A 14,301-nucleotide genomic window follows, 5' to 3' on the forward strand; every position below is an offset into this window, starting at 1 on the left:
GCCCAGGCTGGAGTGCAAAGGCGCGATCTCGGCTCACCGCAACCTCTGCCTCCCAGGTTCAAGCAATTCTCCTGCCTCAGCCTCCCGAGTAGCTAGGATGTAGCTGGCATTACAGGCATGCGCCACCACACCTGGCTTATATATATATATTTTTTGTTTGTAGTTTTAGTAGAAATGGGGTTTCTCCATGTTGGTCAGGCTGGTCTCAAACTCCTGACCTCAGGTGATCCGCCCACCTCGGCCTCCCAAAGTGCTGGGATTACAGGCGTGAGCCACTGTGCCTGGCCAATTGTATCTTTAAAATATCAAAATATGCCCAGGCGAGGTGGCTCACACCTGCAATCCCAGCACCTTGGGAGGCAGAGGTGGGCAGATCACAAGGTCAGGAGGTTAAGACCAGCCTGGCCAACATGGTGAAACCCCATCTCTACCAAAAATACAAAAATTAGGCGGGCATGGTGGTGCACACATGTAGTCCCAGGTACTCAGGAGGCTGAGGCAGGAGAATCACTTGAACCCGGCAGGGGCAGAGTTTGCAGTGAGTCGAGATCATGCCATTACACTCTAGCCTGGGCAACTGAGTGAGACCCCGTCTCAAAACAAACAAACAAAACAACAACAACAACAAAAGAAACACAAAATATCTGCATTTACTAAATATCACATAAATAAACCTTGCAAGTTTACTTTACTTTAAATGATGTTTAAGTCTACATCATTTTGTTTAACAGTAACATGGGATAGGACAAGAAGCCATGATTATCACATGAAGATTGTATTTCAAAAGCAAAACTCAGAAAGTAGGATGTAACAGAATGCAATTACGTTTCACTGCATTTAGTCTTAAGTTCTTCTACTAAAGAAATCATCCATCAAACAAAAAAAAAGCATCTGTATTCTCCCAAAGACAGAACAGAATGACTGTAGAACTATGAAACAGTGGGATTTGAAAGGCAAAATGAAAAATTAATGACACTCCTACAAAAACGAATTTATACCTCTACTCCTGATCCAACAAGGGCAGAGCACATCATTAACAGTCACATGGACGGGAGTCCACTCTTCCTGCAATATTAAGAACCTACTCTATTACTGATATGCTAGTATGTAGTAAAGCAGGCTTCGTATCAATTATTTGTGAAAGAACTATTACTCTAAAAACAAGTCTGTTGAAAGGAAAAAAAAAAAAAAAGGCCGGGGGAGGGGGGGGGTTTAACACTTAAGAATATAAAATAGAGGCCAGGCGCGGTGGTCCACATCTGTAATCTCAGCACTTTGGGAGGCCGTGGTGGGCGGATCACCTGAAGTCAGGAGTTCGAGACCAGCCTGACCAACACGGTGAAACTCCATCTCTATCAAAACTACAAAAATTAGCCAGGTGTAGTGGTGGGTGCCAGTAGTCCCAGCTACTCAGGAGGCAGAGGTTGCAGTGAGCCACGATCGCACCACTGCACTCCAGACTGGGTGACAGAGCAAGACTCCATCTCAAAAAAAAAAAAAAAAAAAAAAAGAATATAAAATAGGTTTATCAAACAGTTTTTTCCCCAAAATTTGTGCTATCAGACTTCCCCCCACCCCCAATTTTACAAGTGTCTCCTTTTCACCCCAATTAAAATCATAAATCAACTTATTCTAAGTTTTTAACTTCTACTAGCCCTTCCTAATCTTAGCTCCTTTACCACTTTCCAGGGAACAATTCTTTTTTTTTTTTTTTTTGAGACGGAGTCTTGCTCTGTCCCCCCGGGGCTGGAGTGCAGTGGCCAGATCTCAGCTCACTGCAAGCTCCGCCTCCCGGGTTTATGCCATTCTCCTGCCTCAGCCTCCGAGTAGCTGGGACTACAGGCGCCCGCCACCTCGCCCGGCTAGTTTTTTGTATTTTTTAGTGGAGACGGGGTTTCACCATGTTAGCCAGGATGGTCTCGATCTCCTGACCTCGTGATCCGCCCGTCTCGGCCTCCCAAAGTGCTGGGATTACAGGCTTGAGCCACCGCGCCCGGCCAAGAACAATTCTTAAGATACCAAATAAGCCAATGTAGAGGTTCGTTTACTTAAAATGTATATCACAAAAAGCAAAAATGACCTCTGGATTTTATCCTGCTGGCACCAATCCAATCAATAAAAACTACTACTTTCATTAAGGGCGTGGGGGCACAAAACGGTATTCAAGTTTAATATTTCCATTATCTATCAATATTATTAAAGTTTTTGCTTGCAAGTGCGATGGTTTTCTTTTTTTTTTTTTTTTTTTTTGGGAGACAGAGTCTGGCTCTGTTGGTTGGCCCAAGCTGGGGTGCAGTGGCGCGATCTTGGCTCACTACAACCTCCGCTTCCCACGTTCAAGCGATTCTCCTGCCTCAGCCTCCCGAGTAGCTGGAACTACAAGTGTGAACCACCATACCCGGCTAATTTTTTAATTTTTTAGTAGAGACAGGGTTTCGCCATGTTGGCCGGGCTGGTCTCAAACTCCTGACCTCAAGTGACCCACCCACCGTGGCCTGCCCAAAGTGCTGGGATTATAGGCATGAGCCACCGTGCCTGGCCTAAAATTACATTTTAAATATTGATAATTTTTATTCACCCATTTATCTTATTGCACTGCTCTCAAATCAACTACTTAGAGCAATCCTAAATAAAACACTACGATGTGACCATCTAAATACAATTAATATATGACTTGAAAACAAACACGGTCTATATGAGAGTGAAACAGGAATAAACTTTATCATTTTGAAAAAAATGATTTAATTGCTAAGTGTCCTATCAATTTTAAGAGTCCTATCAATTCTATTTAAATATTTCTGTATCCTTTCTTTTGCACATTGCCTAGAAAATTTCACATTTTTCACATTCAACACCATTATTATTGTCTCAGGCAGCTAAATTGAAGTAGTTCAGCACTCACTTCAACCGAGAGGTCAACGTGCCTCAGTTGCCTGGAGACTGATGGTTGCTACAGCAGCACCAGATAAGCCAGGCTAAATAAGCTTCAGCTTGAAGACAGAAAGCATTTACTGCTGAACAGAAACATAGATGCAGGTATCTCAGTACACAGCATGTAAATCTAACTGGATGATCACATTTGTGAGAGACCCATCTTTCTGAAAACTCGAGAGGGGATTTTAATTGAACTGAATCCTGGCTTACTTACAACTATGATTTCTTTGTTCTTCAGCTGAGTCACACATTAAGTGGAATTTTCCCTCTAGCTATAAATTTCTCTTCACTACCACTTCCCTAATGCCAACCCCCTGGCTCACAAACATAATGAATGAGAAGAAATGAGGATTTTTGCTTAATTCAGCTGGGAATTAACCAGAGAATAAACAAACAGACTTTTATAAAGACAGAAAAGAAAAAATGCACATTGAAAATGTTCATGTGAGACTTTGTCCAAGGATATAAAACTATCAACAGCATATGGTTACACTTAATTAAAAGAGATAAAACCATTTATAAGAGCCATACTTTCATTTATCCTTTCACCCTCTCTAACCCCAAACCTCTGTTATGGCTACCTCACTTTTAGTGAAATGAACCACAGAAAAAGTAGTCAAACTCCTCTAACTGCTAAAGTAGTCAAACTCCTCTAACTCAAGTTGGGAGGTTCACCAAATAGTTCACTTTCAACTTCAAAGATGATACTACTAATCATGCCATTGATTTTCTGTGCTGAACTGTTGGGTTGATTCTAATACGTAATTTTAATAGCAACTGCTTGCACTGTGCCAGTCACACAAATGCATCAAAATAACCTAATGCTGTGCTTGCCGGAAAAGCATATGTATCCTAACGACACATGCAATGGAAATTATGCACACATCCATAAAGCTTAAGTTGACAGGAACTTATAAACAACTATTTTAACTAGCTGTTCATTATTAGACATTTGTCCCTGTGACCATTTTCTTGACCATTAAAAGACTACTAGAGCTCTGGAGAAATGAAAATAAAATTATACATAATTCCAAATAAATAAAAATATATACTTTGGAAATCTTAAATGATTATCTCTGGGGAAGGGGGGTATAATGCAGGGGGGTTGGGTACAGCTTTCCCCCTGCACTGTCCTGTTTATGAAACAGGATTACAATTTCTTTTGTTTAACTCTTACTTTTAAAACATCTTGGCCAGGCGCAGTGGCTCACACCTGTAATCCTAACACTATGGGAGGCCGAGGCAGGCAGATTACCTGAGGTCAGGGGTTGAAGACTAGCCTGGCCAACATGGCGAAACCTCGCGTCTACTAAAAATACAAAAATCACCTAGGCAAGGTGGCATGCGACTGTAATCTCAGCTAGTTAGGAGGCTGGGGCAGGAGAACCACTTGAACCCATGAGGTGGAGGTGCAGTGAGCCAAGATCACACCACTGCACTCCAGCCTGGGTGACAAGAGTGAGACTCTGTCCCCAAAAACATTCTATAGACTAGGTCACCTATCAAACTAGAAATCTAAAGTCAGATAAAAGGGGTACACAAATGGAAAAACCTATATATTCATCATTATTTACAATATTTACAAACACTGTTCTCTCCCACTAGGAGGAAAAATGTCTAGTGCTTGAAGCGATCATTCATTTAACCTATATTCTCCTACACTGGTTTTCTTAAAACTTTAAAAAGATTTCATATATGATTTGTGTAATTTTAAAAATTATAAAAGGAATTTTAAAAATCACAAGAGTCCAAAACTGGCTCATATTTTGTGGGTCCTACTTTTTTAAAGAAAAAATAAAAGCTCCCCTGAAATTATATTTTATATCATTTGGACAAAATTTAAAACCCAGAAATTAAGAAGAATTAGTTGGTGCCCATACACTCATCTATCCTCCCTCATGAATAGCATGTAAAAATACCTATAATTTTCACCAACACATTAATACAAATTGAGATATTTCATAAATTCCTATAGAAGGCCCTATTTCATTTGTTTCTCCTCTAATGAAACTCACTTTAAAAATGAGAAACTCACCTACTACCTCTCACATCATAGTGTAACAACTTACCTGAGTTGTAGCAACAGCAGGGGCTGCAGATGACACCGCTGAGGGAGAGAGCGCTCCTACTTGTTGCAAATGCCCAGAAGACTGCTGAGGTAAGTGAGAGCTGGAGACAGGAGTACTAGATCCCGAGCCAGATACTACATTTGGAAATGATACTGCTACATCATTGCTGTTATAAATACCTGCAAAAAAACCAAATTTTATTTAAATATAACTTAGCAGTCAAATTTGTTACAGACACACATAATCATTAAACTTGCATTTCCTCCTGGATCCCTCCTCCAATTATAAATGTTATTGTTGGTATTTAAAAAATATTGTGCTAGTAACTAAACAAATAAACACTGACTTTTCATGAAGCGGTTCTCTAAAAGAACCTACACCATTTTTATTTAGCAAAAAGGCTTTTGTTAAAAGCAGGGGATAGCAGGAAGAGCTTTGTAAAAAATATGTCATGGATTTTAGGAGTTTCTAAGAGCAAGAAAACATTTCTTAAGTAGAGGAATGAAGCAATTAGAGTTTCATAAAAATCACCTAATGGGCCTTCCAAAAGGCAAATGCTAAGGCCCCAGAAATCATGACTGAGAAAGTTTGAAGTAGGAAGAGACCTTGTTCTAGAAAGGTGACAGGGTAGAAATTAAAATGGAATAAGCCCAACTTGAAATTCAGAAACCAACAGAAGAGCTGATGACATTGGTGGGAGACAGGCGTGGGAATAAAGAATGTTGGTAGATTCTAGAGACATCCCAGAGATAACACAGACAGGACTTTCTGACTGACTGTATGGGGCAGCTGCAGGGGTACGAGAGGAGGAAGGATTAAGACACGATGAACTGGGCTATGAGTTGGCAGCTCCATTTACTCCAGAGAACATAGGAAGTGAGAATCATGGGAGACTTGATGAAATCACTTTGAGCGGAACCATGGGGATAAAAGCCAGAAATAAGGTGGGAAATGGAAGCTACTCATTCTAGAAAAGAGGATTGGGGGGGCGGGGGAGGGCGGGGTGGGAGGATGAGCATAAGTTAATAGGAAACAAGTTAATTTTTTTAAAGTGCTTATTTTTAAAAAAACAGAAAATCATGCTCAGCATAGACAAGGAGAGGCTTTCAGGATAAAGAAATGGGACTATCTATAAACCAGCTGTTTTCAATGAGGGGTGATTTTGTGGGACATTTCACAATACCTGGAGACATTTTTAGTTATCAAGCCTGGAGGGTGCTACTGGCATCCAATGGGTATAGACCAGGGATGCTACTAGACATTTTACAATGCACAGAACAACCTCTACAAGAAATAACTGGCTCATAGTGTTAATAGTGTGGAGGCCGAGAAAACTTGCTATAAACCAGAGCTCCTGGGAGGCCAAGAGGGAAGAAGAGCCTAACACCCAGGTACAGAAACAGGAGGAAAGAATGAACCTAAGTGGGCTGTAGAAAAAAATATATAAATAAATAAAAATTACCAATTGTAGCCCTAGAGGGCAACAATAATCAGTAATTTATATCAACAATACAATTTACTTTGTTCTAAGGAACATCAACATAGCCTGGACAACAAAGGGAGATACTGTCTCTACAAAAAATAAAAATTAACCAGGCATGGTGGCACATGCCTGTAGTCCCAGCTACCGTGGGGACTGAGGTGTGAGTATCACTTGAGCCTGGAAGTTCGAGGCTGTGGTGAGCCATGCTGTGATTGCACCACTGCACTCCAGACTTGGCAACAGAGCAAGACTCCGTCTTTAATAAATAAATAAATAAATAATGTTACTGACTTACATAATAAATTAAAGCACCTACAATCTTATTCAAACAGGGAAAACAAAACAATTGGGATATTTTAAAAGGCCTTAGAGCTATAATTAAGGCTTCGAGATCTTTTTTATATCTACAGTTTATCCAGAAAAAATATATTCATTTAGCCAATGCATTCATTCTCCAAACATCATTGAACTCATTATTTGCCAGGCATTATTCTAAGCCCTGGAGATAAAAAGCCATTCAAGATAGGTAGTCTTTGCCTTCAAGAAGTTGCGTAGAAAAAAAAAGACATTACAAACAGTTGTGAAGAGCACTGTGACAGAGACATCCTCAGGGGGCTAGGAGCACAGAAAAAGAGGTATCTAATTCAGACCTGGAGTGAGAAAAGTGGTAAGCCAAAAAACTTACTGGAAGAGATGTTGTTGCTTTTCAGGTTAATTTCTTTTCTATCTTTTGTTTGTTTTTCTGAGTCTTTTGTTTGTTTTCTGAGACAGAGTCTTACTCTGTCATCTATATTGGAGTGCAGTGGTGCAATCACAGCTCACTGCAGCCTTGACCTCCTAAGCCAAGCGAACCTCCTGCCTCCCAAGTAGCTGGTACCACAGGTGAACACCACCACACCTGGCTTTTTTTTTTTTTTTTTTTTTTGCGGGGGTAGTCGGGGCAGTAAGAGATGGAGTCTCACCGTGCTGACAGGCTGATTTCAAACTCCTGAGCTCAAGTGGTCCTCCCACTTCAATCTCCCATAAGTGCTGGCATCACACGCATGAGCCACCATGCCCAGCCTCAAGCTAATTTCTTTTTTGAGGTGAAGTCTCACTCTATTGCCCAGGCTGGTATGCAGTGGTGCAATCTTGGCTCATTGTAACCTCCACCTGTGGGTTCAAGTGATTCTCCTGCCTCAGCCTCCCTAGAAGCTGGGATTACATGCACGTGCCATCACCCTCAGCTAATTTTTGTATTTTTACCAGAGATGGGGTTTCACCATGTTGGCCAGGCTGGTCTCAAACTCCTGACCTCAGGTGATCTGCCCGTCTTGGCCTCCCAAAGTGCTGAGATTACAGGTTTGAGCCACCACACCTGGCCTCTCAAGCTAATTTCTAAAGGCACTGCAGAACACAGGTGAAGGATGGTTTGGGGAAGAAACATGCAGTAGAGAGCAGGATAAATTCTAAGCACATGGTGACTACTTAGACCTGAATTTTCTATTAGACTAATAGAACTTGGTGACTAATTAGACCTGAAAAATAAAAATAAGGGTAGAGTCACCAATGACTCTTAAGCAGCAGTAAGTGCATGTAGTGATACCATTCACTGAAACAGGAACAGCAACTGAAAGCAGTGTTTGGTTACTGTACGCAAGTAACTGTGCTAGCATAAGAACTCAATGAAGTAAATATTACTCCCATTTCACATATGAGCAAACAAGTTTAAAGAAATAAAGTAACTTGCTTGGTGAGCTAGTAGGTGGTGAAATATTGATTCAAACTCACAGGTGTCCTATAAACGAAATCACTTCCTAATACAAATGACAAGTTCAGGGTCATGGTCTTTGAGATGCCTGTGGGTGACAGAACTCCTACATATAGCACACAATGGGATAAGCCTAAAACCCAGCAGAAAATTCAGATCTGAAGACAAATAAAATCTAGGAGTGAGAAGCATGGTATGTTACAGTAAGTAAACTTGCAAACTAAAAATACTATTGGTCTGCATTATGGTTGAAATTTTAACCAGTTGCTCATAATTATTATAGAAATAAGAAATTTCCCATTAAGAACTCTAGATGTCTAATATCTCTTGAAAAACTGAAGATTTGCCAACACTGGATACTATACTATAAAAGAGCAACAATATGACCAGAGCTCTGAACAGGGCATGGAGACTTTAATCCATCAGCATCTCCATCATCCCTGACCATGTCACTCATTTATGTTACCTACATGGCCCCATAAGTATTTTATTTACAACTCTTGATATGAACACAATGGTCAAGGCCAAGGAACAAAAATGGGATCACCCAGGGAAAGTTTTCAGCATGATCAAGAGAAGAGAACCAAAGACAGAACCCTAAATAACATTACCATTTAATGGGTAAACAAACAAAATTAGATCACAAAGGGCAAACTTAGAAAACTAAGATAGAGAATCTTATAAACTGCTCTAAGAATTTTAAAGGAATGGCTGCGTGCAGTGGCTCAGGTTTGTAATCCTAGCACTTTGGGAAGCCAAGGTGGGCAGATCCCTTTGAGCCCAGGACCAGCCTGGGCAACATGGTGAAATCCTACCTCTACCAAAAATACAAGATTAGCTGGGTGTGGTGTCAAGCATGGTGGTGTGTGCCTGTAGTCCCAGCTACTTGGGAGGCTGAGGTGGGACAATTGCTTGAGCCTGGGAGATTGAGATTAAGCCAAGATTGTTCCATTGCACTCCAGGCTCAGTGACAGAACAAGACCCTGTCTCCAAAAAAGAAAAAGAGAGGAAAGGAAAGGAAAGGGGAAAGGGGAAACAAAGGAGAAAGGAAAGGAAAGGAAAGGAAACGGAAAGGGAAAAAGGAAAAGGAGAAAGGAAGAAAAACAAGTTTGGCTGAGAAGGACAGGAAAGAGATGTTAATGAAGTGATTATTTATAAACCTTATATTCCAAATAACACATAGCAGAGAAAAAGATATGCATTTTTAAAGGTTGCTACTCCATAGATAATTCAACAAATACTGAGTTTCTATTGAATTCAGTGTTTTCAAAGTATCTTAGAAGATAAAATACTGCAGTCAGATGCGGTGGCTCACACCTGTAATCCCAGCACTTTGGGAGGCCAAGGCAGGTGGATCACCTGAGGTCAGGAGTTTGAGACCAGCCTGGCCAACATGGCGTAATGCATCTTTACAAAAAATACAAAACTTGGCCGGGCGTGGTGGCTCAAGCCTGTAATCCCAGGACTTTGGGAGGCCGAGACGGGCGGATCACGAGGTCAGGAGATCGAGACCATCCTGGCTAACACGGTGAAACCCCGTCTCTACTAAAAATATAAAAAAAAACTAGCCGGGCGAGGTGGCGGGCGCCTGTAGTCCCAGGAGAATTGCTTGAACCCAGGAGATGGAGGCTGCAGTGAGCCGAGATCTGGCCACTGCACTCCAGCCTGGGTGACAGAGCGAGACTCTGTCTCAAAAAAAAAAAAAAAAAAAAATACAAAACTTAGCCAGGTGCATGCCTGTAGTCCCAGTTACTCGAGAGGCTGAGGCAGGAGAATCACTTGAGAGGCAGAGGTTGCAATAAGCCAAGATCACACCATTGCACTCCAGCCTGGGCAACAGAGCAAGACTCCATCTCGAAAAAAAAAAAAAGAAAAAAAGATAAAGTGGTGATTATCTAGTTAATTTGGAAGTGAATAGTGTACTACACAGGGAGTCTCCAACTTCTAAAATCAGAAGACAAAAGTTAGCTGGAGGTAGCATGCTGAAATTGAAATAGCAGAAGCTTTTGACTTAGACAAAACTGGGTTCAAATGCTGGATCTGTCACCTATGTGACCCTTAATCAAACTACTTAACCCTTCTGAGCCTCCATATTATTCTTATCTATAAAACAAAGATAATGGCTACCTTAAAGACTTGTTGTGAGATTTTGAGAATATCCATATAAAAAAGCTCTAGCAATGCCTACCACAGAGTAAGTTTCAATAAATGGTAGCTAGAGCCATTCTGGTGTTAATGCTTTCATTAAAAATGTATCTGTAAGTCAGGAAAGTACAATGTTTTAACTACCAGGTCCTCCAATGTCTCTACTACACTTTGAAAGCTGCAATTACCATCACAACATGCAGTAAAACATCTTGGAAGAATAATATTGAGAAGCAAAATCGTGGTGATTAAGGATCTTCAATCTCAAAACTTAAAATTGTTTTTATATTATTACATCAACCTATACTTACATAGGAAATTACGCAGCTAAATGTGCAATCCAGTAATCACACTATGGAACAATATCTGGTACTCAGTTTACTGGTTTAAAAAAAAAAAAAAAAAAAAAAACCAGAGCAAAATGTTCTTTCTTATCAAGGCAGGGAACTTTAACATTCTAAATCTTTCTTTGAAAATGAAAATAATGTATTCCCTTCAACTTCCTTGCTCCTCAGGTAGGACTGGTACAACATCCACCTTAAATTCTTCTGTATCTGCTTTCTATTTAACTTCACTCTATTTTCATCTTATTTAAGTCATATACTGTTTTTAACTAAAATCAAGGTGGTATTCAATGAATTAAACAGAGCTAAATGTTACAATGCATGAGCTCTAGGAAAATACACTGAAATTCATCTGTTCAGGATAGGGAGGAGAAACAAAGCTACAGAATGATACGGAGGGTGGCAATGACATACGGATTCCTTCCTTTCCTTCCTTCCTTCCTTTCATCAAACAAATATTCAGTAGGTATGAGGAATCAGGCTAGGAGCTGGGATAATGTAGGGAGCAAGACAGAAGATTTTAGCTCTCTGGGAATTTACAATTTAAGGAGCGAGGCAAACATTAGAACAAATACATGAATATAAATTCCAACACATACTATAACAGAAGAGAAAAAGGTACCACAAGAGTGAAATATTAGGAAGTAAGAAAGACCTGTCTAAAAAAATATTTAAGACAAGGCTTAAAGGTTAGGTAGGTGTTAACTGGACAAAGAGTAAGACAGAAAATCTTGTTTAAAAGACCCAGAAATATTGAAAGAATTAAAAACAGGTAATTCAGCTAAAGCCTTGTAGAGAGGCTGGTAAAAAGACAAAGTTGGAGAGAGGGGAAGGAACAGATCATACATAAGGCCTTGTGAGCCATGTAGGTGTTCGAATTTTTGCTAAGATCAATAGGAAGACACCAAAGGAAAATAGTAGGACTCACTTTTTAAAAAGATCATCCCTCTGACTCCTATGTAGCAAAGGGACTGACAGGGATGAGTGGAAACAAAGATATTATTTTTTAGGAGGCTATTTCACACTTTGGATTAAAAATTATGTCCCACCAGACAAAGATGGTAGTAGTACTGAACAGGGACAAGGACTTGCAGTGCATCTAGAAGTTAGAATCATCTAAACTTGATGATAAATTAGATTTGATACAGGGTAGAAGATGAATGAGTCATGGGTTTCTGGCTAGTGATTAAAAGTGCCATTACTGAGGTGGTAAAAACTGGAACAGGAGGAATGGAAGTTTTCTTAAATGCCAGCCTAGGACCATGTGTTGAGGCTCTCCAATATCTCAAGGATGGGTCCTGGAAGAGGAGTTCATACAGAAAATTGACACCAGTGAGATAAGAAGAAAACATGACTGTGGTGTCACTGAAGCAAAGAAAGAGAGCCTGACGAAAGAGATGGTATTGACTTTTCAAATGCTGCATTTTCAGTCCACCAGATGTGGAAAGATGGAGACAAACAGTGATCTCAGGAGAAGAATATAGTATGAGTAGAAGCCAAATGACTTCTACTTGTTTAGACTTAAGTTTTTATTAGTAAGCCAAGGCAATTACTCAAGATTGATAAATAAGATAGAAGTATACCTGTCTAATGACAGAAATAATAATGTTCACCAATCTGAGTTCCTATTTCCCACTTTCAAACTGCCTAGGAGGTCAAATAAGTACCCATCCAGTGGCTTATTCAGGAAAATGACAGTGAATGGAATAGTCTTGAGGAGTATTTAACCAAGTAAGTAATTAAGCCTGTAAGTTATCCCTAATCCACAACCCAAGAGACTGAATTATTTATTCTTTCCTAGAGGTTAATATGGTGTGAAAATAGTTAAAAGTCCAAATCCTGCTCCCTCATGCAAATAACTTAACCTCACACAACCTCATATACCTCATCTATAAAGTGAAGGTGGTACCAACGATTTCATAGGGCTGGGGCGAGGATGAGCTTACATACGCGAAGCATACACTAATATTGTCATCAGGCCCCGGATGGTATGTGCAGGCATCAGTCATGGTAGATGTCTACCACATAGTAAACATTTGACAAACAGTGTCCATTATTATTATGAATTCATTATTAAGAATTAAATAGGATTGAGAGAGGGATTTCAAGATGGCTGACTAGAGGCATTTTGTACTTGTCTCCTCCACTAAGAATGAAAATAGTAGGTAACCACAATTTGAACAGATTGTCCAAAAGAAAACAGTGGAATTCAACAGAAAACTAGTAAGACAAGGAAGGAAAGGGAAGCAAGGCAGCCTGCTTGGCCAGGAGCCAAGAGAGACTCCCTAATGCAGGAAAAGGACAGGTTAGAGACCCTCAGCTGTCAAAGTTCCCACATGGACTTCTGCAATCCTAGCCATGGGAGAGCCCCTAGATCCTTGCAGGCTCTGAAATAAACAGAGGGAGCTGCAAGGAGATTGTGTTGACAGCATAGCCACAGGAAGGATGCTTGTGCTGTATCCCATACATGTTCTAAGACCTAAGCAGCAACAGCAAGGCACCAACTTAAGAGTCTTCTCCCCAACAGACTACGCACTGTCCTAGCGCCCAACAGTGCTAGGACTGAGGCCAAGAGATACACCAGCTGCTGCTCCCAGGGAGGAGGCATGAAGGAGCGAAGCGTGAGCTATTGCATACATGGCTGAGATGTGGGGTACCACTGCTAGGGCTGATGCGTGAGTGTTCCTCATCTGCTGGCCTACGCTTGCCTCCACTAACATGGCCCTGGGCTCTCCAGCACAGGCCAATAGTGTGACCAATGCTGCCCGCACTACCTGAATGCCCCACCCTCAGCCCATGCCAAGTCTGGAGCACACAAGTCCGGAGTACAGGGAACTGCCCAGCGCAATCCAACATCATTAGCACCTGAACACTTGTCCTGGAGATCTGAAGTTAGGCCTACCCACACCCTGCTGCTACTGCCACAGCTGGCACCTATCTGCATATACCATCTGTAGGCCTGGAGACTGGCCTGCCCGGCCCATTGTAGCCACCGCCAATACAAGCACACTCTTCTTGGGATCCAGAGGGTTGTCCCATCACTGCCACTGTCCACGCGCACCACGCTGGCTGGCCACAGACCCGAGAACCGTCCAACCTACAGAGCCAACTGCTACCACTACTGGCATCTGAGGAAGTATGGGTCTCCACCTAGAGGCACAAGAATCAGCCTACCTGGATCCACTAACACCAGTACCAGCATATGCCACCCTGGGCCCAAGGACAGGCATGCTTGGTCCACCAATGTGGTGCAAAGGCTGGTCTACTTGGCATCCTAGTCCCCAGCAAAACTTCACCACTGCCTCCACTAATAATTGCATCCTAAACCACTGAGAAAAATCATAGACACTGCTGATACTGTTTAAGCCAAATAAATCATCCAGAGATTACAAGACTACACAGATTCAGAATCAAAACTACAGTGCCTACCCAAGCAACACCATAGATGTATCTTCAAGAAAACATTCTCCCCTATGAAAGCAAATTTTAGGCCGGGCGCGGTGGCTCAAGCCTGTAATCCCAGCACTTTGGGAGGCCGAGACGGGCGGATCACGAGGTCAGGAGATCGAGACCATC

At 41.3% G+C, this 14,301-nt stretch overlaps 1 protein-coding gene across 1 annotated transcript in view; it reads right to left on the minus strand.

Annotated features, from left to right (window-relative positions):
- Positions 1-14,301, minus strand: part of MLLT10 (myeloid/lymphoid or mixed-lineage leukemia (trithorax homolog, Drosophila); translocated to, 10) — a 229,455-nt gene that overhangs the window by 26,108 nt on the left and 189,046 nt on the right. Inside the window, exon 14 of the mRNA XM_011963857.1 lies at positions 5,004-5,182. Coding sequence (XP_011819247.1) covers positions 5,004-5,182 — 179 coding nt within the window. The remainder of the gene's footprint in view (positions 1-5,003; positions 5,183-14,301) is intronic.

The sequence above is a fragment of the Colobus angolensis genome, unplaced genomic scaffold, assembly GCF_000951035.1.
Source record: "Colobus angolensis palliatus isolate OR3802 unplaced genomic scaffold, Cang.pa_1.0 Scaffold63, whole genome shotgun sequence".
Classification (NCBI taxonomy): Eukaryota; Metazoa; Chordata; class Mammalia; order Primates; family Cercopithecidae; genus Colobus; species Colobus angolensis.